Here is a 25631-nt window from a genome sequence, read left to right as displayed (position 1 = left end):
TCTTTGATAAACCCGTAACTTAGATTAGCATGAATGAGCGTGAAAAAGCTGAAAGAATCAGACATTGATATCATTCCAGCTTCTGTCACAAGATCTGTTCATTTTTTTTCCTTTTTGCTGATTGCCTCTGCTTTGCAATGCAGGGTGATTATTTTCTGTCGAAGCCAGCAGGCACAAAGCCACCTCATTACCCTTTTAGTGATGAGAAGGAGACTGAGAAAATCACTGCAATCTTTCTGTATGCGGCTACACTTCTTGCATGATCTGTCACAAGTGCAGGGCCCGGCCATTGAGCAGAAAAGGTTCACAAACATGCCTCTTTTTATTCTTTCTTAATGCCTGCACTCATGTTTTTGGCAATTACAGAGTCTGGAAAAAGCTAATCTAGCCCATCATTGTGTGATAGGTTGTGCCTCCAGAGCTGAAAATGCCTGCTATTAGTCTTGCCAGGAATTTTCATTTTCACAATTGGCATATTCTTTACCAATTCATCATAACTTGTTTAGGTTAATGAGGATTAATAACACCTGTTTCTAAAAACTGGCAGAGGCATTTGATTGGATAAAGGACATTGACAGGTAGAAATCTGGTAACTCGTTAAGCAAACGTGCATATCATTTTGTTTATTTCCTTTGGCAGGTGTGTTCCTAATAACTGTGAACATGGTGGAAAATGCACACAAACATGGGACACCATCACATGCAACTGTGAGGGAACTGGGTACACCGGTGCCACCTGTCATAACTGTAAGTAAAAGGCTTTTGCAAAATCTTGCAATTTTTTAAATTATTTTTAATGTTAAATGAGACATCATATTTTGTTTTCAGAATCTTTAAATGTTTTTCATTAAATCTTCTTTTGATAATTTAGAAGCTCATGATCAAGTACTATTGCTTTGTGGGTCAGCTATTCTTAAGTCCTGTGCTCTGCTTCACTACAACGCATTTCACAGTGGTCCGCCCTCTGTCTTTTCAAGTCAATTATTGAGTCAATTTAAAGAACGGAGGACTGGCCTCGGTGAAACGTGTTGTCTTCCCCTTTTTTGATAAATCCTTATATTTAAATGTATGCTCCTTGTGCCTTTTTACACACCGTCACATTCTCCAGCAGCGGTGTGTTTCATTAACGGCAGACGTGACACCCAGAAGCCGCTCTATCACTGGTTAAATACAGTGATGAGCGGACGGTCTGGTATCCATGGTGCACGCCGTGACGTCTTCCTCCAGTGACGCTGGTTACATCACATGGTTACCAGTGGAGCTCCAGATAGCCAGGTCCCCAGCTTACTCTAAGAGGGACATATGCGAGTATCAGCTGGGCACTTTCTGACAGCTGCGTCGTTACCAGGTGACACCTGTCCAAGACAAGAGCCTTAGAGTGCCCTTCTCTTTTTGTGTTTGTATCTGCAATGGACTTTTGGAGCAGCCTGAGTTTCTATTGGCTTGGCCTGATCGCAACTAGGGAGTTATCCATACTCCCATTTTTTGTTTGCTATTAACTAGACCTAAGAGAGATTAACACTGTAAGGGCTGGTTCACACTCAGATTGCAAAACATTTTGCATTATGAATTTTTGGCAATTTCCTTGCGATTGTGCTTTGCAATTCTTGTTTGGGGGAACAAGAAATGCATTGCTTTTGCAGCCAAAACGCTGCATGCAGCACATTTGCAATTTATACAAATCGCGAATGCTGCAGTGAGAATGGTTCCATAGGGACACATAGTTACACTGCTTTGCTGATCGCAATCAACAACTTGTTAAAATGCTGCTGAAAATCGCTCCAGTGTGAACAAGTCCTGAAAATAACTACCTCAGCAAAAAAGGACTGATCAGTTCAGTAGACCAGAAGGAAACCCTGGCAGGAGATTAGAATTGAAGTAGTTGATCTAAAACATAACTTTTATTACAATCATCCATACAATGAACAGTAATACAAAGAAGTAACACAAAAAATAAACACTATCATACACGCTCTCCATACTTGGAGTAGAATCTTTTGTTTTTTTGGACTTTTACAGGGTGCTCTCCCCTCCTCTATAAAATCTCTAACCTCCTAAGGTACCAGTTCTATAAGTACTCACTGGCCACTCTACATATATTTCCAAAGATCACAATGGCCACAGTCCTCCTAAACGAAATAAGCGGTTGCATGGAGAAACCCCCAAATATTTTTGGGTCAGATCTTAGAATGTCCCAGGGGTTACAAGCCCTACAATACCTCCCAGACCACATTAGATATGCACGTCAAAAATAAATGTAAAACATTTCTCTTTTTCTTACTTACTTCTCTTTTTGGTCAGAAGCCCATCTTGTGAAATTGCATTAATCCTATGGAGGGCACTGTCCACTACTCAAATTTAATATCCATAGTGCAAAAGCTTCTCTCTAAGTTCTGCCACTTGTTTAGCAAAATAATTACTATCATCACTATAACTCCATTTTCCACTTGGGATCAATTCTTTGACATATACTGTAAGTCAGCTATTACTTTAAATTACTGACACCAAACAAATATGCATGTTGACTTGAGTGTTCTGAGTTTAATCTGACCATGTTTGCCATAAGCTTGTTTCGGGTGTACAATTCTGATCAGAAAGATCATCTTGACAGCGAGGCAATTGCATTTGTTTATAAGGAAATAAAATGGCAGCCCCCATATCATTCTAAATGAAGGGATGATAATATATCAAGGACAAAAGATGAACATTAGATGAGGGGAGCATGCTCACCTCTAAATATTATGAGTATTGTCATAGAACAGAGTGATTGACAAAAGTTTTTGCAGTTTCTAAAAAAAATAATGAAAATGAAATTAAGGTTGTTGGGGGACACTGGAACTTTCATTTTTCAAACAAGTAAAGCTATTCAAAGGTATACAGTGGTTAAGAGATGTATCTGTACATGCTACCAAAGCAAATAGCTGAAAAGTAAATGTTGGTAGCATACTCATACTTATATATTATCAAACAAGATTGTATTTTGTCACTGAAAATGGAATAGTGACTAATGATCTCTCTACACCATTTAACAAATAACAAAAACCCTTTAAAAGTAGATGTAGGGTGCCCACTCTCACCCAAGTATTGATAAATAGATGTCTATTTGTCACAGAAAATAGCATATTGACTGATGAATGCACAATATTTCAGCAAGTAACAAAAGCAGGATCACAGTAGAACAATTGATGCAGCTGGCTGTGATATGCTACATGATTCTTATTTTAACAAATCTGCGTGTTTGCAATTTTCCTCAATTGCAGCTGATATAAAGGCAAATTGATTAAAGTGAAGAAAAAAAATTGATCAAAGCAACAAGTCAGTTCTCTAAGCACAGGCCACAGTGGATTGAATGGCCTTGCAATGTCCCGTTCTCTCTCCAAGGGGTCTATCTATTCCCTATTGTCCAGTAAAAATGAAGTGCGTAAAAAGCAAGCACACTTACATTTTACCAGGAGTCACACAAACTTTGTAACACTTATCACTTAGTTTGCATAATTCACGTTATACACATCATGCATGCATTGCATTATATACCATTTATCTGATTGCCATCTGGAGTTGGAAAGGACCTTTTCCCTTTTAAGGCTAATTGGCCAAAGCCTTGTCAGGTTTTTCACCTTCACCTGGATCAACTCTGATATGTGCAGGTTCAGGATGGTGTTTTATTATTATTATTTTTTTTATTATTTTATTTATGTATTTATTTTTTCTGGTTGGACTTAATGGACGAATGTCTTTTTTCAACCAAACTATTTACTATGTACTATGTACCATGTGCTATGTTATTTGCGTAGTGCACATTACACAAGCAATGTTTGCAATTATTAAGCAATTATGCAATGTAAGCAATTATGCAAACTACTTAACAAGTATAGAGTAGTGTTGTTGTTTTTTTACGTTGCTAAAATATATGTGCTCTTTCAGTGGACTGGTGATTTTATCTTAACCACTTGAGGACCTAGGGCTTTCTACCCCTTAAGGACCGGCCACTTTTTTTCCATTCAGACCACTGCAGCTTTCACGGTTTATTGCTCGCTCATACAACCTACCACCTAAATGAATTTTGGCTCCTTTTCTTGTCACTAATAAAGCTTTCTTTTGGTGCTATTTGATTGCTCCTGCGATTTTTACTTTTTATTATATTCATCAAAAAAGACATGAATTTTGGCAAAAAAATGATTTTTTTAACTTTCTGTGCTGACATTTTTCAAATAAAGTAAAGTTTCTGTATACATGCAGCGCGAAAAATGTGGACAAACATGTTTTTGATTAAAAAAAAACCCATTCAGTGTATATTTATTGGTTTGGGTAAAAGTTATAGCGTTTACAAACTATGGTGCAAAAAGTGAATTTTCCCATTTTCAAGCATCTATGACTTTTCTGACCCCCTGTCATGTTTCATGAGGGGCTAGAATTCCAGGATAGTATAAATACCCCCCAAATGACCCCATTTTGGAAAGAAGACATCCCAAAGTATTCACTGAGAGGCATAGAGAGTTCATAGAAGATATTATTTTTTGTCACAAGTAAGCGGAAAATGACACTTTGTGACAAAAAAAAAAGTTTCCATTTCTTCTAACTTGCGACAAAAAAAAATGAAATCTGCCACGGACTCACCATGCCCCTCTCTGAATACCTTGAAGGGTCTACTTTCCAAAATGGGGTCATTTGTGGGGTGTGTTTACTGTCCTCGACTCCTCGCATTTTGGGGGGTGCTAAATTGTAAGCACCCCTGTAAAGCCTAAAGGTGCTCATTGGACTTTGGACCCCTTAGCGCAGTTAGGCTGCAAACAAGTGCCACACATGTGGTATTGCCATACTCAGGAGAAGTAGTATAATGTGTTTTGGGGTGTATTTTTACACATACCCATGCTGGGTGGGAGAAATATCTCTGTAAATGACAATTTGTTAATTTTTTTTACACACAATTGTCAATTTACAGAGATCTTTCTCCCACTCAGCATGGGTATGTGTAAAAATACACCCCAAAACACATTATACTACTTCTCCTGAGTACGGTGATACCACATGTGTGGCACTTTTTTGCACCCTAACTGCGCTAAAGGGCCCAAAGTCCAATGAGTACCTTTAGGATTTCACAGGTCTTTTCGAGAAATTTCGTTTCAAGACTACTCCTCACGGTTTAGGGCCCCTAAAATGCCAGGGCAGTATAGGAACCCCACAAATGACCCCATTTTAGAAAGAAGACACCCCAAGGTATTCCGTTAGGAGTATGGTGAGTTCATAGAAGATTTTATTTTTTGTCACAAGTTAGCGGAAAATGACACTTTGTGAAAAAACACAATTAAAATCAATTTCCGCTAACTTGTGACAAAAAATAAAATCTTCTATGAACTCACCATACTACTAACGGAATACCTTGGGGTGTCTTCTTTCTAAAATGGTGTCATTTGTGGGGTTCCTATACTGCCCTGGCATTTTAGGGGCCCTAAACCGTGAGGAGTAGTCTTGAAACGAAATTTCTCAAAATGACCTGTGAAATCCTAAAGGTACTCATTGGACTTTGGGCCCCTTAGCGCAGTTAGGGTGCAAAAAAGTGCCACACATGTGGTATCGCCGTACTCGGGAGAAGTAGTACAATGTGTTTTGGGGTGTATTTTTACACATACCCATGCTGGGTGGGAGAAACACCTCTGTAAATGACAATCTTTTGATTTTTTTACACACAATTGTCCATTTACAGCGGTATTTCTCCCACCCAGCATGGGTATGTGTAAAAATACACCCCAAAACACATTGTACTACTTCTCCCGAGTACGGCGATACCACATGTGTGGCACTTTTTTGCACCCTAACTGCGCTAAGGGGCCCAAAGTCCAATGAGTACCTTTAGGATTTCACAGGTCATTTTTGTTTCAAGACTACTCCTCACGGTTTAGGGCCCCTAAAATGCCAGGGCAGTATAGGAACCCCACTAATGACCCCATTTTAGAAAGAAGACACCCCAAGGTATTCCGTTAGGAGTATGGTGAGTTCATAGAAGATTTTATTTTTTGTCACAAGTTAGCGGAAATTGATTTTAATTGTTTTTTTTCACAAAGTGTCATTTTCCGCTAACTTGTGACAAAAAATAAAATCTTCTATGAACTCACCATACTCCTAACGGAATACGTGTGGGTGTCTTCTTTCTAGAATGGGGTCATTTGTGGGGTTCCTATACTGCCCTGGCATTTTAGGGGCCCTAAACCGTGAGGAGTAGTCTTGAAACAAAAATGACCTGTGAAATCCTAAAGGTACTCATTGGACTTTGGGCCCCTTAGCGCAGTTAGGCTGCAAAAAAGTGCCAATCATGTGGTATCGCCGTACTCGGGAGATGTAGAATAATGTGTTTTGGGGTGTATTTTTACACATACCCATGCTGGGTGGGAGAAATACCTCTGTAAATGACAATTGTTTGATTTTTTTTACACACAATTGTCCATTTACAGAGAGATTTCTCCCACCTAGCATGGGTATGTGTAAAAATACACCCCAAAACACATTATACTACTTCTCCTGAGTACGGCGATACCACATGTGTGGCACTTTTTTGCACCCTAACTGCGCTAAGGGGCCCAAAGTCCAATGAGTACCTTTAGGATTTCACAGGTCATTTTTGTTTCAAGACTACTCCTCACGGTTTAGGGCCCCTAAAATGCCAGGGCAGTATAGGAACCCCACTAATGACCCCATTTTAGAAAGAAGACACCCCAAGGTATTCCGTTAGGAGTATGGTGAGTTCATAGAAGTTTTTATTTTTTTGTCACAAGTTAGCGGAAATTGATTTTAATTGTTTTTTTTCACAAAGTGTCATTTTCCGCTAACTTGTGACAAAAAATAAAATCTTCTATGAACTCACCATACTCCCAACGGAATACGTTTGGGTGTCTTCTTTCTAGAATGGAGTCATTTGTGGGGTTCCTATACTGCCCTGGCATTTTAGGGGCCCTAAACCGTGAGGAGTAGTCTTGAAACAAAAATGACCTGTGAAATCCTAAAGGTACTCATTGGACTTTGGGCCCCTTAGCGCAGTTAGGCTGCAAAAAAGTGCCAATCATGTGGTATCGCCGTACTCGGGAGATGTAGTATAATGTGTTTTGGGGTGTAAATTTACACATACCCATGCTGGGTGGGAGAAATACCTCTGTAAATGACAATTGTTTGATTTTTTTTTACACACAATTGTCCATTTACAGAGAGATTTCTCCCACCCAGCATGGGTATGTGTAAAAATACACCCCAAAACACATTATACTACTTCTCCTGAGTACGGCGATACCACATGTGTGACACTTTTTTGCAGCCTAGGTGCGCTAAGGGGCCCAACGTCCTAATCACAGGTCATTTTGAGGCATTTGTTTTCTAGACTACTCCTCACGGTTTAGGGCCCCTAAAATGCCAGGGCAGTATAGGAACCCCACAAGTGACCCCATTTTAGAAAGAAGACACCCCAAGGTATTCCGTTAGGTGTATGGCGAGTTCATAGAAGATTTTATTTTTTGTCACAAGTTAGTGAAAAATGCCACTTTGTGAAAAAAAAAAAAAAAATCAATTTCCGCTAACTTTTGACAAAAAATAAAATCTTCTATGAACTCATCATACACCTAACAGAATACATTGGGGTGTCTTTTTTCTAAAATGGGGTCCGTTTCTGGGGTTCCTATACCGCCCTGGCATTTTACGGGCCCAAAACCGTGAGTAGTCTGGAAACCAAATGTCTCAAAATGACTGTTCAGGGGTATAAGCATCTGCAAATTTTGATGACAGGTGGTCTATGAGGGGGCGAATTTTGTGGAACCGGTCATATGCAGGGTGGCCTTTTAGATGACAGGTTGTATTGGGCCTGATCTGATGGATAGGAGTGCTAGGGGGGTGACAGGAGGTGATTGATGGGTGTCTCAGGGGGTGGTTAGAGGGGAAAATAGATGCAATCAATGCACTGGGGAGGTGATCGGAAGGGGGTCTGAGGGGGATCTGAGGGTTTGGCCGAGTGATCAGGAGCCCACACGGGGCAAATTAGGGCCTGATCTGATGGGTAGGTGTGCTAGGGGGTGACAGGAGGTGATTGATGGGTGTCTCAAGGTGTGATTAGAGGGGGGAATAGATGCAAGCAATGCACTGGCGAGGTGATCAGGGCTGAGGGCATTCTGAGGGTGTGGGCGGGTGATTGAGTGCCCTAGGGGCAGATAGGGGTCTAATCTGATAGGTAGCAGTGACAGGGGGTGATTGATGGGTAATTAGTGGGTGTTTAGGGTAGAGAACAGAAATAAACACTGCCCTTGGGAGGTAATCTGACGTCGGATCTGCGGGCGAACTATTGGTGTGGGTGGGTGATCAGATTGCCCGCAAGGGGCAGGTTAGGGGCTGATTGATGAGTGGCAGTGACAGGGGGTGATTGATGGGTGGCAGTGCCAGGGGGTGATTGATGGGTGGCAGTGACAGGGGGTGATTGATGGGTGATTGACAGGTGATTGACAGGTGATCAGTGGGTTATTACAGGGAAGAACAGATGTAACTAATGCACTGGCGAATTGATAAGGGGGGGTCTGAGGGCAATCTGAGCATGTAGGCGGGTGATTGGGTGCCCGCAAGGGGCAGATTAGGGTCTGATCTGATGGGTATCAGTGACAGGTGGTGATAGGGGGTGATTGATGGGTGATTGATGGGTAATTAGTGGGTGTTTAGAGGAGAGAATAGATGTAAACACTGCGTTTGGGTGGTGATCTGATGTCGGATCTGCGGGCGATCTATTGGTGTGGGTGGGTGATCAGATTGCCCGCAAGGGGCAGGTTAGGGGCTGATTGATGGGTGGCAGTGACAGGGGGTGATTGATGGGTGGCAGTGACAGGGGGTGATTGATGGGTGATTGACAGGTGATCAGTGGGTTATTACAGCGAAGGACAGATGTAAATAATGCCCTGGCGAATTGATAAGGGGGGGATCTGAGGGCAATCTGAGCGTGTAGGCGGGTGATTGGGTGCCCGCAAGGGGCAGATTAGGGTCTGATCTGATGGGTAACAGTGACAGGTGGTGATAGGGGGTGATTGATGGGTAATTAGTGGGTGTTTAGAGGAGAGAATAGATGTAAACACTGCGTTTGGGTGGTGATCTGATGTCGGATCTGCGGGCGATCTATTGGTGTGGGTGGGTGATCAGATTGCCCGCAAGGGGCAGGTTAGGGGCTGATTGATGGGTGGCAGTGACAGGGGGTGATTGATGGGTGGCAGTGACAGGGGGTGATTGATGGGTGATTGACAGGTGATCAGTGGGTTATTACAGGGAAGAACAGATGTAAATATTGCACTGGCGAATTGATAAGGGGGGGTCTGAGGGCAATCTGAGCATGTAGGCGGGTGATTGGGTGCCCGCAAGGGGCAGATTAGGGTCTGATCTGATGGGTAACAGTGACAGGTGGTGATAGGGGGTGATTGATGGGTGATTGATGGGTAATTAGTGGGTGTTTAGAGGAGAGAATAGATGCAAACACTGCGTTTGGGTGGTGATCTGATGTCGGATCTGCGGGCGATCTTTTGGTGTGGGTGGGTGATCAGATTGCCCGCAAGGGGCAGGTTAGGGGCTGATTGATGGGTGGCAGTGACAGGGGGTGATTGATGGGTGATTGACAGGTGATTGACAGGTGATTGACAGGCGATCAGGGGGGATAGATGCATAAAGTACACAGGGGGGGGGGGTCTGGGGAGAATCTGAGGGGTGGGGGGTGATCAGGAGGGGGCAGTGGGCAGGGGGGGAGATTAAAAAAAAATAGCGTTGACAGATAGTGACAGGGAGTGATTGATGGGTGATTAGGGGGGTGATTGGGTGCAAACATGGGTCTGGGGGGTGGGCAGGGGGGGTCTGAGGGGTGCTGTGGGCGATCTGGGGCAGGGGGGGGAGAAATCAGTGTGCTTGGGTGCAGACTAGGGTGGCTGCAGCCTGGCCTGGTGGTCCCTCGGACACTGGGACCACCAGGGCAGGAGGCAGCCTGTATAATACACTTTGTAAACATTACAAAGTGTATTATACACTTTGTATGTGGCGATCGCGGGGTTAACATCCCGCCGGCGCTTCCGTATAGCCGACGGGATGTTGCGGCGGGCGAGCGGTGACAGGCGCCGGCGGAGGATCGCGTCACGGATGACGCCATCGCTCCGCCCATGCCCCTACAAGGACCGCCGCCATTTGTCTATACGGCGGTCCTTGCGGGGTGCACTTCCCGGCCGCCTCTGTGCGTTAGGCGGTCGGGAAGTGGTTAAAGTGAACCTCCGGACTAAAAATCTACTCAGCAGAACTGAAAAGGCTTGATGTTTCTTTAACAGTTTCACAGCATCAGAACTTTGTTTTTCTTACCAAAGCATCATTTTTAGCTTCATTTTTAGCTAAGCTCCACCCATCAAAGAAAACTGCCCGGGCTTTTTTTCCCTGATGTTGTGCAAAGCATGATGGGATTTCCTATGTTGTTGTTCACGTTGCCTAGCAACTGAGAGGGTTGATCAGCACACAGGACAGTTGGAACTGTGTCTCATGCTCCCTGTCACCTCCTTTCAACCAAAAAGATGGCTGCCCTCATGAAATCACAGGCATTTGCCTGTTCTTTTAAAACAGGGTGGGCAAGAGATTATATTGCCTATTTTCATTAACATAACTAATGTAACTTAATGACAGTATGTTTGTTTAGGCTGAAGTTCCTCTTTAACCTATTTTGGTTCCTGGACGTAGAAACTACGTCCAGGAACCATGCGCGCTACCGCGCCCGATCGCGTGCACGCGCACTCCCGGCCGCGGATTCGGTAGCCACGGAATCAATGTATCGGGCTATGGTGCCCAATCACTGATTCCTCTCCCCCACTGAAAAAGCGACAGCTTCTCTTGGAAGCTGTGCTTTTTCTGGCCGTTGCCTCCCCTCTGCGTCACTCTAAGCGCGTGTTATGCTTAGAGTGACGTCATGTAAACAAACTCATCTTGTGGCCAAAAAGTAAAACTACAAGTAAAAAAAATTAAAAACCACACACAATTACATTATAAAATTATACTTTACATCCCACCCTCCCAAAAATACCCAAATAAAATGTTTAATAAAAAAAAAACCACTACAATAAAAAAAAAACATGTAAATATTTACCTAAGGGTCTAAACTTTTTAAATATCAATGTAAAGATGAAATATTTCTATATTTTTTTTATTTTAAACTTGTAAATAGTGATAGATGCATAACGGAAAAAATGCACCTTTATTTCCAAATAAAATATTGTCGCCATACATTGTGATAGGGACATAATTTTAACGGTGTAATAACCGGGACAAATGGGCAAATACAATTCGTGAGTTTTAATTATGGAGGCATGTATTATTTTAAAACTATAATGGCTGAAAACTGAGAAATAATGAATTTTTCCGTTTTTTTCTTATTCTTCCTGTTAAAATGCATTTACAGTAAAGTGGCTCTTAGCAAAATGTACCCCCCAAAGAAAGCCTAATTGGTGGCGGAAAAAACAAGATATAGATCAGTTCATTGTGATAAGTAGTGATAAAGTTATAGGCTAATGAATGGGAGGTGAACATTTCTCAAGTGAAAACGACGGAACGCGAATGGGTTAAGGGGGAACAGGCATATATGCAGAGCAGCACGTGTGGACCATAGTAAGTTGGCATAGTTACCTGTCTCGGCAGTGCCAGGGATCAGTTATCTTCACTCTGTCATACAGACCCTCCGTCTCCTCTCTATTGCACCCTCTAGAGGCACCTCTCATTATTGTGCTGCTGGAGGAATCAGAGAGGAGACAGAGGGACTGTGTAACAGGGTAAAGAGGGCGGATCTCGGCTGTGCTGAGGCAGGTATTATATAATGTATGTCCATATTCTACCCTTACTTACTCCACAGCCACTACAAAACTCGACAAAAAAACACAGAAAGCCTACAATATATTAAGGGGCATATTGCCTGACATTAGTCTGCAGACACTTTCTAAAAAACTCAGAGCCATGGGCCAGTGCAGCGATATCAGTTGCTATGGGGCACAGTGTGAAAGGAGTCTCAGATTCTCACTAACCTGTTTGCTTCCCTTTACTGTGACCTTTATATAATCTCACTTTGTCTGTGCTGGTTTCATCTGATTTTGACTGGTAGCAGTCAATAGATCAGCCAGGGCATGCCTGTTTATTACTGTTATTATTAGTTATCACTGTTATTATTAGTGTATCTGAATGGTGTCACAGATAAGGGTTGTGGCTACAACATCAAGTCATACGTCATTAGAGAGACAGGTAGCAGGTCAGTGTGTGATGCAATATATTCCTTGATGTCTCTGAATGCAAGTTGTACCTTCAGAAACACTGGTTTACTCATTCAGAACCAGAACCACCACTAGTAATGTTGTAGAGAGCCAAAAGAAGCCAAAAAACACCCCTCCCCCACCACTGCAAAAGGTATGCCAAGCACAACTGTATCTTCCAAAAACAGAAGGTATTTGCAATTTCACATAAGCAGGAAGTTACTAACATAATGCATCCCTTTATTTCAGTTAGTGAATATGTAATTAATTATTTTATGTATGACTAGTAATGTAGCTGATTCCAGTAACGGGCACTAGGCAGCCTCCCGCCATACTGCGCATGCATGACCACATGCACGTGAATACTATCTTGCTCTGTGCTCGCCGCTCTGCATATGTGGGGAGGCTGCCTTATACAAAGGGGGACATCTGGCTATATGGGTGGGGGCTGCTAATACAAGGGGGGCATCTGGCTATATTGGGGATGCTGTCTAATACCAGAGGGACCTCTGGCTACACTGGGGGTCTAATACTGGGGGGACATCTGGCTATACAGGTGGGTCTCTGCCTAATACAAGGGGGGGCTACACTGGGGGGCTGCCTAATACTGGGGAGACATCTGGCTATACAGGTTGGGCTCTGTCTAATGCAAGAGGGGCATCTAGCTATACTGGGGGGCTGCCTAGTACAAAGGGGGACATCATTGGAACCAATTGCTGCATTTCATGTGTCGGAGGCAACGTCTGTTGCATTTATTATTTGATGGTCATAGTGGCTGCGTTTGATACTTTGGAATTATTGCTGTAGCATCAGTCATTTTAGGGGCTCACTACTAAATGCCATGCATAAATTAAAAAAAAAAACACGACAGGAAAATTAATATATTTTGTTGGACACTTTATTTGGTTCAACTTGCTAGTACTCAGTTTGACTCCTTTTTGCCTTTATAACCGCCTTAAATCTTTCTGGCATTCCTCAGGCCTTCGTGGAATGATAACATCACACAGTTTCTGCAGTTTTATCATCTGCACATCCATGATGTGAATCTTCCATTCCACCACATCATAGGGAAACACTGTTTTCTTATGTGTGTATGAGGAATGTTATTTAAAGGGACCCTGAGCAGTAACCTAAATTAAAAGATTTCATTTACCTGGGGCTTCTCCCAGCCCACCGTAGGCCACGAGGCCCCCGGCATCCTCCTGGCTCCTCTCCATGTCACGCCAGCCGCTGTGATGATGCGTAGCAGCCGACGTGGTGATGATGAGGGTCAGGATGATACAAAATTGTGCAGAATCATCAACTTTCAGGAAGATAGGAACATATTGCAACAGGATCTGGATAGGATGGCTATATGGGCACAAAATGGCAGATGAAATTCAATGTTGAAAAATGTAAAGTCATGCATTTTGGTCGTACCAATGGTCTAGCACCATACAAAATAAATGGGATACAGTTGGGGACATCAAACTTGGAGAAGGATTTAGGAGTAGTCATCGACAACAAGTTAAATAATCGTACTCACTGCCAAGCCGCTGCAGCTAAAGCTAACAAAATTTTGGGATGCATTAAAAGGGAAATAAAAACTCGAGATGCTAGCATAATATTGCCCCTGTTTAACTCTCTAGTAAGGCCACATCTGGAATATGGAATTCAGTTCTGGGCACCACATTACAAAAAAGATGTTGCAGTTTTAGAGCAGGTGCAGGGACGAGCAACACAATTGATACGTAGGATGGAAGGTCTCACTTACCAAGAAAGGATAGATAAACTGGGTTTATTTAGTCTAGAGAAAAGACGCCTTAGAGGGGATCTAGTTAAGATGAATAAATACATCAGAGGGCAATATAATAGCTTGGCGGATGAGCTTTTTGTCCCTAGGCCTTCTCAAAGGACCAGAGGACATGATCTGCGCATGGAGGAAAAACGTTTAAGCCATTTATTTAGGAAAGGGTTCTTTACAGTAAGAGTGATTAAGATGTGGAATGCATTGCCACCGGAAGTAGTTATGGCAAATTCTATACCTGCATTTAAAGGGGGCTTAGATGCTTTCCTTGCGTTGAAAGACATCCATGGCTACAATTACTAGGAATGCCCAATGATGTTGATCCAGGGATTTTATCTGATTGCCATCTGGAGTTGGGAAGGATTTTTTTTCCCTTTTGGGGCTAATTGGACCATGCCTTGTAAGGGTTTTTCGCCTTCCTCTGGATCAACAGGGATATGTGAGCGAGCAGGCTGGTGTTGTACTTTGTTCTCTGGTTGAACTCAACCCAAATAACTATTTACCTATGTAACTATGATCCCGGGTGTCGCCGGTAACGGGAGCCGCCGGCAGGACACGGAGAGGAGCCAGGAGGACGCCCGGGGACCTCACGGCCTACGGTGGGCTGGAGAAAGCCCCAGGTAAGTGAAATCTTTTAATCTAGGTTACTCTAAAAAGCACAAACTTTGTTATCCTTATTTTCTCTCTTTTTTTTTCTCACTTAAATCAGTTAAAGTGTGTCTCAACTGAAAAGTGTCATGATGGGATAAACATGGATAATAGGGCCATATTCACTCAACTTTGGTCAAATTGCATATGCATGAGTGTACAGCAATTTTACTGCTACTTACAATCCCCATATTGCACACATTCAGCAACGGCCGCCACTAACTTTACTGGGAGTTTTCCAGCAGCCTAAGTCCATATAGGAGATACAGCTATACTTAATGCTTCCGAGTTCTGTGATTGGGCTAAAATTACAGAGTTGTGGAATGCAGTATTTCTACAGAAATCCAATTTTCGATCGGTTTCTGATCTCCGAGTAGTTTTTTTTTTTCTGTCATTTTTTGCATTCTCTGATTGGCCAAATACTTTCGAGTTGTTTCTGCATTCTCTGATTGGTCCATTGAATTTGAGTTCTTTGATTGGGCTAAAATTACCGAATTGCAGTAATGCAGTATTTCTGCAGTCCGATTTCCGAGTTCCGTTTTCCAATTCAGATTTCCGATCGGAAATTTTGAAACTTCAATACTGCGAAATCCGAATGAGCATCCCTAATTACAGCCCATTATTGCAATGGTGTAGGAGAGTTTGAAGCTCTTTAATTGGCTGGTTGGATGCATATATGTGTTTCCTTTATGTACAGGTTAAGAATTACAGTTGTTCCCAGTCTAAATTTCAAGTTGAATGCAGGAATTTTCTGCTTGCATGCTTGTATGCTAGCATGGGCGGACCACTCCTAAGGAGGGAACCTTGATGGTGAGTTGGCATGTGTAAGCTTTCAAGGTAACACCATGCAGTGCTAGCAAGATAGCTGTGTAAATTATTAAAAATAAACAAAAAAAAAACAAACGTAAAATTCTACATACCTGATGTACGAACATGAAAAACCCAGAATAAAAAAAAGTAATAAAACAAAATATTATAATGGTTTGTATTTTATTGGTTATAAAAAGAAAACCATTAATGTATCCTCTATTATAAATAAAGCTATAGGAATATAGGGCAATTAAGAGCTCTGGAATGAAATATGCAGATTAACGTGTGTGTATATTATATCTTAGAAAAGTCTACCAAGATGTTACAGACTTCAGTACAACCTGGCACACTGTCAAATCCCATCAGATAAGGAATCAGTCTTCGGCTGCTGTCAGTTTGTGAAAATCACATTCATTAAACTAAGAAAAGCTAATCCTTGTATTCTTGTACATTTTCTCTAAGCATTATGCTTGGGCACCTAGAATAATACCAGGAAGCAATAAAGCAGCTGTACCTGTTTCTGGTATCAAAGGGGGTTTAAAATCTCTTGTTCTGCCTTCCATCTAACTCTGGAATAAAGCTATTGGATTACAATAACATAGGTCATCAAGAGACAAATGGCCTGAAGAATTTTGCCAGTATGATACAACACCGGTTTAAAGTGTAATCCTTTTTCTTTGTTATTTCTTTCTGAAGGTGTTTGAGATTAAAAATAAGGAACTTAATTACAGTTTTCTTTTGAAGGTTTCTGCAAATTGGGAAAAGAAAGTGACTCTGTGTTTACTTTAAGGTATAATTTCACTGACAGCGAGAAAAGAAGTGTCCAAAAGAGACATTTCTTTCTCAATACGTATCAAGCTGTTCTTTATCTAAATGACATTTTTGTTGTGACATTTTTACATGCCAAACACAGAAAATAACAGGCCTGGCTAAAATATGATAAACAAAATAAAGAAACAAAAATAAATAAACAAATGTAGGAGTGTCAGCAATCTTTCAAAATTGTATTTGTTACTGAGACTATTGCTGGCACTTACAGAAGCTCAGTGAATGTTTTCATATGCATAAACTGAGTGACCAAAACAAATTCTAGAAATCAATGTCCTGTTTTAAACAGATGGAGAACACCAAAGAACACCTGGTATCCAGCAAGTCTGGACTAACTTCTTTGCAAAAAGTTAACAACATGCATCATATTAGATCATTGCAAGGATTGCTAAAAGATTTATGAAATAGAGATTATGCAATTGCAGTTGAATGCAGTTCCCAGAGTGCAAAAAGTTTTGCAGTTGGTAGTCCCTGATTGATTAAATAAAAGTTTCTAGGTGTTGTGCATGCCTTTAGCAATTCTTGCTGTAACTTTATATGACATAGACAACACAATTTTTTTTTAAAGAGTCAAGTGCATGTTTGCTGAATTACATATGCTATCAATTGCTCTCCTGTCATCTCAAATTTTAGTAAAGAGGAGCTTTCTCCCTGCCATGGAGTCAAGTAGTCCATGAGGATGCGCGCTTAGAGCACAACAATTGTCGGGCTTATCTGTCTCTGTGGGTGTGCTGCATCGCCAGATTGGTGATGTATCACTGCAAGTTTGTCATCATATGTACCGCTGATGTAAAGCCTTTTCCACCCAGATAAAATCAATTGCTTGGAATAACTAGTGCCCACGCCTGTTTCTTTTATGTTTATGCAATGTTAGTAAACAGCTTGTATGACTACTGTTATTTACAGACTGAATGATCATTGCCATCTGTAGACGCTGGATCAATGGCTCACGATAATAAAGTGACCAATTGACTATTGCAATCTACAGCAGTATATGAGGAGATATAGCCCTGAAACACAACTTGTCTGCCATACTCGCTCATCTCTTGCCTTCCTGCTCCTTTTTTGGACTTATTTCCTCTACTGATTTATTAGCAGATGAAAAGTATTAAATATGGACAGACAATCTGTTCTGCTGCTCACAATCTTTTGAAAAATCCAGCTGCCCTTTCACATAATGTCCTTTAGACTGAAGGCCACTTTAGAACATGAGTAATTCTACAAGTGTGGCTTTTAATAGTTTAAAATGTCTAACAAATTTTTGCAACACTTCACCTATAGTGAAGGTTGCTGCAACGTTAGCAATTGAAGTCACATTAATCATATAAAGAAGTGAGATTGACCTTCAAGTGAAGAGTGCAGCATGGTACTTATGAAAATAAAGATGCAGGTAGTTCCGCTATACAATTTGCCTTCTAAAAGATGTATTAGATGTATTAGGGTCAGGGATAAAGACAGCTGTCACTTTGTCACAGCCATTTGCAACCGCCTCTGCCGAGACCTATCTAGCATTTGTATGACAGCCCGTGATCTCTACAAGGTCTCTGAATGACATTTAGTCTAGCAGAACATCTTGTCCTGTGCGACTCCATTGTTCTCTCTTCTTACCACCCCAACTCCATGCCACTCCATCCTGCACCACACTTCATCCCTTAGCCCTCCTCCATGACCACAGGATGTGCTGCTAGCCTACAGGCTACTAACATGTCTGTACAGCCTTGGCCCTGAGTTGTCACCTGAGGGATCAAGTCCTAATACCTAATGGAAGACAGACTTTATACGTGTGTATGGGGTTTTAATTGTCCATGAAGGCATTTTTTTTTCTTTTTTGAAGATAGATATTAACCTCAGTAGAGGGAAGTCTCTAAATAATCCAGAGGCCTACCTATCTGTCCCAGTGCTGTTCCAGTACTGGGACCCTCTCCGCCTGTTTGGCAAGGGCTTGTTAAATAGGTTCGCACAGCCACATTCTCATCCATGTACTAGCAAAGCCGCACTGTGGATGCACAAGTCAGCCCATGCTTGTGCAATAGTATGAATCCACTCGTGCACCCACGGCTTCAGGCTACGGTGCAGGTGTGGGCTGCAGCGTGGCCAAGCACAAGTTGGCTTTAAGAATGGTACAAGAGGAGGGGGTGAGCAACTGCGCTAGGAGCTGAATATTTTCTGCAAGTGACCCTAGATATTGGGACGCCCTCTGGCCTAAGAGGCGCAAAAGAATTTAGGAACACAGATGCCATGGCTAGTGTGAATGGGGCCTAGAAGGCAAGAGTAAGGGGTTTCCAGATGTGAGTGTTCTACAAAGGGGAGAGGGATGCATAATATATGCAGGCCTTGATGTGGTGAGAGTAGGGTGATTTATAGTGTGCAAGAGGCCTGGTTGATGGTGCCTGAATAGTGTGGGAGTGGTCTGGTAGTTGAAGCATACCTGAAGAGACATTTGACATAGGTACATATAGAACTAGACCTACTAGTACTAAGTACCAGGGGTGCTCAGATACCCCTTTTCAAAATCCGAATGGATCTGGATATCCAGATATCCGGATCTGGATCGGATATCTGAATCCGAACATTTAGATATCCGCAGTTGGGGCCTCCCCGCAACTGGGACAGCACAGACACCTATAAAAAAATGACACAGCAATTGTGTTGAGATAGTTCACCATGGCATTTGGTGGTACCACAGCTCAGTAAAACATTAGGAGAGGTTCCAGGAAGCGGTCATACTGCCGCAGTTGGGGCCTCCCTACAACTGGGACAGCACAGACACCTCCCAAAAATTACACAATAGCAATTGCATTTAGATAGTTCACCATGGCACTAGCTGGTACCATGACTCAGTAAAAAAAATTTTTAACCAGGCTTTTAAGATGGAGCCTGGAGTCTGGGGGGTTAAAGGATGGTAAGGCAGGCATAGTAATTTCCAGCCACTTCATTTCCCCCTCTTGCCAACAACAGGGGCCAGGAATTCACCAACCACCCAAGCCTGATTTATTTTGAGGAACGTCAGTCTGTCCACAGACTGGGTGGTCAGACGAGAGCGCTTCTCAGTCACCACGCCACCGACCGCATTGAAGCACCTTTCGGACAGCACGCTGGAAGGGGAGCAAGCAAGGACTTCCAGGGCGTACTGCGCCAACTCGCTCCAAATATCCAGGTGCTTGACCCAGTAACCCAAGGGGTCCACAGGGGTGTCGCTGTCAAGCCCGCTGTAGGACCCCATGTAGTCTGCCTCCATCCGGGTCAGGCGCTGGTTCTGGCTTTGATAGCCACATGCTGCTGCAGGCACCTCCTCAGTCGGCAGCTGTACCGGTGTGGCATACAGCGCCTTTGTGAGAGACAGCAGGTTTGATGGGCGCCTACTGATGATGGACGCAGGCACTTGCTGCTGTGCTGGCTGGACTGTGACAGCAGGGGTGGGAAGTCTTGGGAAAGGCTTCCTACAAGCACCAAACCAGGGACCGCTGCAAATCCATCATTCGGCGCACAGGGTCTCCGCCTGCAGGCAGGAACTGATGCAGCTTCCCCTTCAGCCATAGGTCCAGCATTAGGGTGATCCACATGTCCTCCCAAGCACGCACCTGCTTGACCCATGGGTCACTGCTCAGGCACTGCAGCATGTGCGCTGCCATGGGGAAGAGGTCTGCCATCTCTACTGACACATACTCGTCTTCATCACCCCCAGTGGTGTCCTCCTCCTCTGATTCCTGAACCTCCCCCTGCTCTCTCCACCCCTGCACCACTGCAGCTGCACTCGGCAGTGCCCCCTCATCTTCAAGGTCAGGGACCTCCAACTCCTTCAAGTCCTCCAACTCCAAGTCCTCAACCTCCTCCTCCTGACGCACAGAGGTGGACTGTGAAGGTTGGTGCTGCTGCTGCTCCTGCTGGATCAAGGCTGCCTCTCCCACTTACAGCAGAGCATCGAGGGCCTTCTCCAGCATGCACACCATGGTCACCCACTTACAGAGCGACGCACGGTTAGTGTTGGGCGAACATCTAGATGTTCGGGTTCGGGCCGAACAGGCCGAACATGGCCGCGATGTTCGGGTGTTCGACCCGAACTTCGAACATAATGGAAGTCAATGGGGACCCGAACTTTCGTGCTTTGTAAAGCTTCCTTACATGCTACATACCCCAAATTAGCAGGGTATGTGCACCTTGGGAGTGGGTACAAGAGGAAAAAAAATATTTGAAAAAGAGCTTATAGTTTTTGAGAAAATTGATTGTAAAGTTTCAAAGGAAAAACTGTCTTTTAAATGTGGAAAATGTCATGTTTCTTTGCACAGGTAACATGCTTTTTGTCGCCATGCAGTCATAAATGTAATACAGAGAAGAGGTTCCAGGAAAAGGGACCGGTAACGGTAACCCAGCAGCAGCAGCACACGTGATGGAACAGGAGCAGGCGCAGGAGGAGAAGGCCATGCTTTTTGAGACACAACAACCCAGGCCTTGCATGAGGACAAGAAGCGTGCGGATAGCATGCTTTTTACCGCCATGCAGTCATAAATGTAATAAAGATAAGAGGTTCAATAAACAGGGACCGGGCGTCAACGCTAACCCAGCAGCAGCAGACGTGATGGAACAGGAGGAGGCGCAGGAGGAGAAGGCCACGCTTTCAGGTGCAACTCAGGCCTTGCATGAGGACAAAAAAATGTGTGCGCAAAGCAATGCAATGAGTAGTTTTCAGGACACAATGGGCTATTCGGAGGAGCTATTCCCACCCCCACAATCTTCTACCTGTGAAAGGTCAATGGAACAGCCACAAATGTTGTGCCCGGATTCACAACCTTTTTCTGTGGAAAATGCACCTCGCACTGAAATGCAAGGCGAGGCCGAGGATGAACATGACGTCAACAACTCAACATGACGCAAAATGGGGGCGGAACAGAAAGCTGCTTTCAATGTTTTGAAGGCCTTAATTGCCTCCGGTGGCCAGTTAGATGCATCATTCATCACACCCAAATCCCAGAGCAATGTGTGCAGGAATTTGAATCTCAGGAGGTGTACCGAGATCATCTGGACAAGTGACCAAGTGACAAAGTGACTAGTGACAAAGTGACAAAGTGACAAAATGCCAAAGTGACAAAATGCCAAAGTGACAAGTGACAAAATGACAAAGTGACAAGTGACAAAGTGAGAAGTAACAAGTGACAAGTGACAAAATGACAAAGTGACAAGTGACAAAATGACAAGTGACAAGTGACAAAGTGACAAGTGACAAAATGACAAAGTGACAAGTGACAAAGTGACCAGTGACAAAGTGACAACTGACAAAGTAACAAAATGACAAAGTGACAAAGTGACAAAGTGACCAGTGACAAAGTGACAACTGAGAGGTTGTTCTGGGGAGCTCCACTGCACTCAGTCGCATATGAGGAGAGGTCTCGTCGGGACTGCTGATCCTCCTCAGCTTGCTCAAAGCCTTGAGGGTTCCTGAAGATCCTCTGCTTGGAGTTCGCCGGGGTTCAGCTTGGTGTCGGGGTCGGCGGCGTCCTCCTCACTCCAACGTGGCAGATCTTCTGTTGAAGGAAAAAAAAAAAACATTGTTAAAAGTCCAGTACCGCTTCTGAAGGACTCACCAAGAGATGCAGGAGCGCTTTAATCCAGCGCACCATCGCTTGCTGGGTGATGTCCCTGCCTACGCGCTGGAATTCTACGCTGCACATGCTAGCACGCTTTTGCGCAGTGCCGAGGCGCATTCCAGCAGCTAGTAGCTACCAAGCTTCTGTGGATCTGATTGGGCCACCATGTTGGATCTCTGCCAAGTCCTCCAAAATTTTGAGCAATCCACGTTGCGTGACTGAGCAGTGACAACTCTACAGTCAGCATTACAATACCACTGCTGTGTTTACTGAAGAAATCAATGTTGAAGATGGAAACCGCTGGCATGATGCAAGTGGGGGATTCTGAAGATGAAAACGATCAGCGTGATGATACCAACATCAGGCAACCTGCCTCAGGAAACGCTGGTCCCAGCTATGACAAAGAACAGGACGAGGAACAGCTGGAGTTGGAGCAGGAATTGGATGCCCCCACTGCCGAGGGACAGAGCGGTGCACGTTGGACTTCCACAATTTAGCGGGAAAGGACAGCAGAAGAGGAAGAAAGTGATGCTGGTGACGAATATGGTGCATCACAACAATCACAACGCTTACAAGAACATGAAGATAGAGGAGTCTGGCAGGACTCTCTGGCACACATGGCTCAATTCATGCTAGACTGCATTGAAAGCGGCCCGCGCATTATTCACTATTCATTATTATTCATTATTCTGGAATCTGGACAACACCAATTACTGGGTTTATACCCAGTTTATACAAACACAATGTTAAAAAACTGATTGAAGAAAGTGTCAGACAGGTCAAAAATGGAACAATTCCAGCAGGCCCTTGAGGATGGAGACTTTAGAGAGGAGATTGACATCCTCCTCCTTCTCTAGCCAGTTGTACGCCGACAGACTGACTTCAGCAAACCCAGGAGGACCAGGAGGGCAGCAAAGAACACAAGCTGCTGCTAGTGCCCAAAAGGGAATGGTATTGGCAGTGTCCTTGGAGTGGGAACATTTTCTGACACCCATGCAGCAGCCCACAGAACAGCAATCGGGCAGTTCCACGTCCTCCAACACCAATCGCCTAGAGAAGATGGTCAAGGTCCAGGACTACATGTCAGATGGCGTAGCTGTGTTGAACAATCCATCTGCAGACAGACGGTGAGTGTGACAGGCAGCACAGAAGGACCATGGCAACTCACTCATAGTACCACAGTTTGATAGTGCTGCCCAAAAAATTATATGGATCCGTGGACCCGGGCACTGCGGGCAGTACTGGGAAGTGGGAACGCAGATTTTAGTACCTAAACACACGATACAACATGTTTTCCGGGGTCGGACTCTGAGGCACATACAGATGGTCCCGATCATCATCCTCATCATACAACTCTTCTCCTGAGTCTGACCCACCCACCACCTCTGCCACCCCAACATCCCCAGACACAGACCCCTCATCGTCCTCAACATTAACTTGGGATGCTGGCCTGAGCCCGACCTCCTCCTCCACATCAGGCCCCATCATCTCCTCAATGGCAGCCCTCATTAATCGTTCTGGCGACGGACCGATGGACACAACATTCTCCTCCGGAGAGGGCTGCTGCTGACCACTGGCTGCTGTAGTGGATGTTATAGCTTGCGTGGGGCGTTGGCTGTTGCTGTTGTTGGGAGTGCTGCTCACAGCGGAGGTCTCTGAGGAACTCATGGTGAGCTCATATAGTGGTTGGCGGTGAGTGGAGTATTACTGATCCCAGCAATATACACACTGACTGGCAGAGTACGCAATGCTATATAGTCTGGCTGAGCGGTGTACACAGAGTGGCAGTACACACAATGCTATATAGTCTGGCTGAGCCGTGTACACAGAGTGGCAGTACACACAATGCTATATAGTCTGGCTGAGCGGTGTACACAGAGTGACAGTACACACAATGCTATATAGTCTGGCTGAGCCGTGTACACAGAGTGGCAGTAAACACAATGCTATATATAGCGTGGCTGAGCGAGGTGCACAGTGGCAGTACACACAATGCTATATTAGTCAGGCTAAGCCGTGTACACAGAGTGTCAGAAAACACAATGCTATATATAGCGTGGCTGAGCGAGGTGCACAGTGGCAGTACACACAATGCTATATTAGTCAGGCTAAGCCGTGTACACAGAGTGTCAGAAAACACAATGCTATATATAGCGTGGCTGAGCGAGGTGCACAGTGGCAGTACACACAATGCTATATTAGTCAGGCTAAGCCGTGTACACAGAGTGTCAGAAAACACAATGCTATATATAGCGTGGCTGAGCGAGGTGCACAGTGGCAGTACACACAATGCTATATTAGTCAGGCTAAGCCGTGTACACAGAGTGTCAGAAAACACAATGCTATATATAGCGTGGCTGAGCGAGGTGCACAGTGGCAGTACACACAATGCTATATTAGTCAGGCTAAGCCGTGTACACAGAGTGTCAGAAAACACAATGCTATATATAGCGTGGCTGAGCGAGGTGCACAGTGGCAGTACACACAATGCTATATTAGTCAGGCTAAGCCGTGTACACAGAGTGTCAGAAAACACAATGCTATATATATAGCGTGGCTGAGCGAGGTGCACAGTGGCAGTACACACAATGCTATATATAGCGTGGCTGAGCGAGGTGCACAGTGGCAGTACACACAATGCTATATATAGCGTGGCTGAGCGAGGTGCACAGTGGCAGTACACACAATGCTATATTAGTCAGGCTAAGCCGTGTACACAGAGTGTCAGAAAACACAATGCTATATATATAGCGTGGCTGAGCGAGGTACACAGTGGCAGTAAACAATGCTATATATAGTGTGGCTGAGCGAGCGGTGTACTACTGTTCCCAGCAGCGACACACAATGACTGGGGGGGACCCTGGCTAGCGTGGCTGGAGAGCGAACTACCCTGCCTGCCTACCCAAAGCTAAACCCACAGACAAATGGCGGAGATATGACGTGGTTCGGGTATTTATTTACCCGAACCACGTGACCGTTCGGCCAATCAGAGCGCGTTCGGGCCCGAACCACGTGACCCGTTCGGCCAATCACAGCGCTAGCCGAACGTTCGGGGAACGTTCGGCCATGCGGTCTTAGTTCGGCCATGTGGCCGAACGGTTTGGCCGAGCACCGTCAGGTGTTCGGCCGAACTCGAACATCACCCGAACAGGGTGATGTTCTGCAGAACCCGAACAGTGGCGAACACTGTTCGCCCAACACTACGCACGGTCCCGGCTGACCATGTTGGTGGCCTCCAGGAAGGGTGCCGGCACCAAGCACACCAGCTGCATTTTTTTCCCACTCTGCATTGAGGAGGATGTCCGGGAGGTGGGTGGTGGGGGTCCCAAACTCGGTGGTGTCCGCGGTGGCTCTGGCCAGGTATCGGTTGGCAGCCTGCCTCTGTTCAACCAGACGTTCCAACATGGCCAGGGTGGAATTCCACCGTGTTGAAACGTCTATGATTAGACAGTGTTGTGACAGATTCAGCTCCTTTTGCACGCCTTCCAGGGCCGCTGAGGCACCACCCGAGCGGTGGAAATAACCAACCATTTTTTTGAGCCGCTTACAACAGTGGATCCATCCCCTGGTGGGTGCTCAGAAATTTCTGCACCACCAGGTTCAGGACGTGGGCCAAACAGGGGATGTGGGTGAGGTCTCCCCGGTGGATGGCAGCAACAAGGTTGGCCCAATTGTCGGACACCCCCTCTCGGGCTTTGAGGCCTCTGGG

The 25631-nt window shown here is 44.5% G+C and overlaps 1 protein-coding gene across 10 annotated transcripts in view; it reads left to right on the top strand.

Moving 5' to 3' along the window:
• The window catches only part of CNTNAP2 (contactin associated protein 2), a 2604396-nt gene that overhangs the window by 1589988 nt on the left and 988777 nt on the right, over positions 1-25631 (top strand). For all 10 annotated transcript variants that reach the window (XM_068236339.1, XM_068236338.1, XM_068236337.1 and 7 more), the window contains one exon: positions 640-746. In XM_068236339.1, the coding sequence (XP_068092440.1) occupies positions 640-746 (107 nt within the window). The remainder of the gene's footprint in view (positions 1-639; positions 747-25631) is intronic.

This window comes from Hyperolius riggenbachi, chromosome 5 (genome assembly GCF_040937935.1).
Source record: "Hyperolius riggenbachi isolate aHypRig1 chromosome 5, aHypRig1.pri, whole genome shotgun sequence".
Classification (NCBI taxonomy): Eukaryota; Metazoa; Chordata; class Amphibia; order Anura; family Hyperoliidae; genus Hyperolius; species Hyperolius riggenbachi.
The sequence above is the reverse complement of the archived record's forward strand: the minus strand, read 5'-3'. Positions and strand labels throughout refer to the sequence as shown.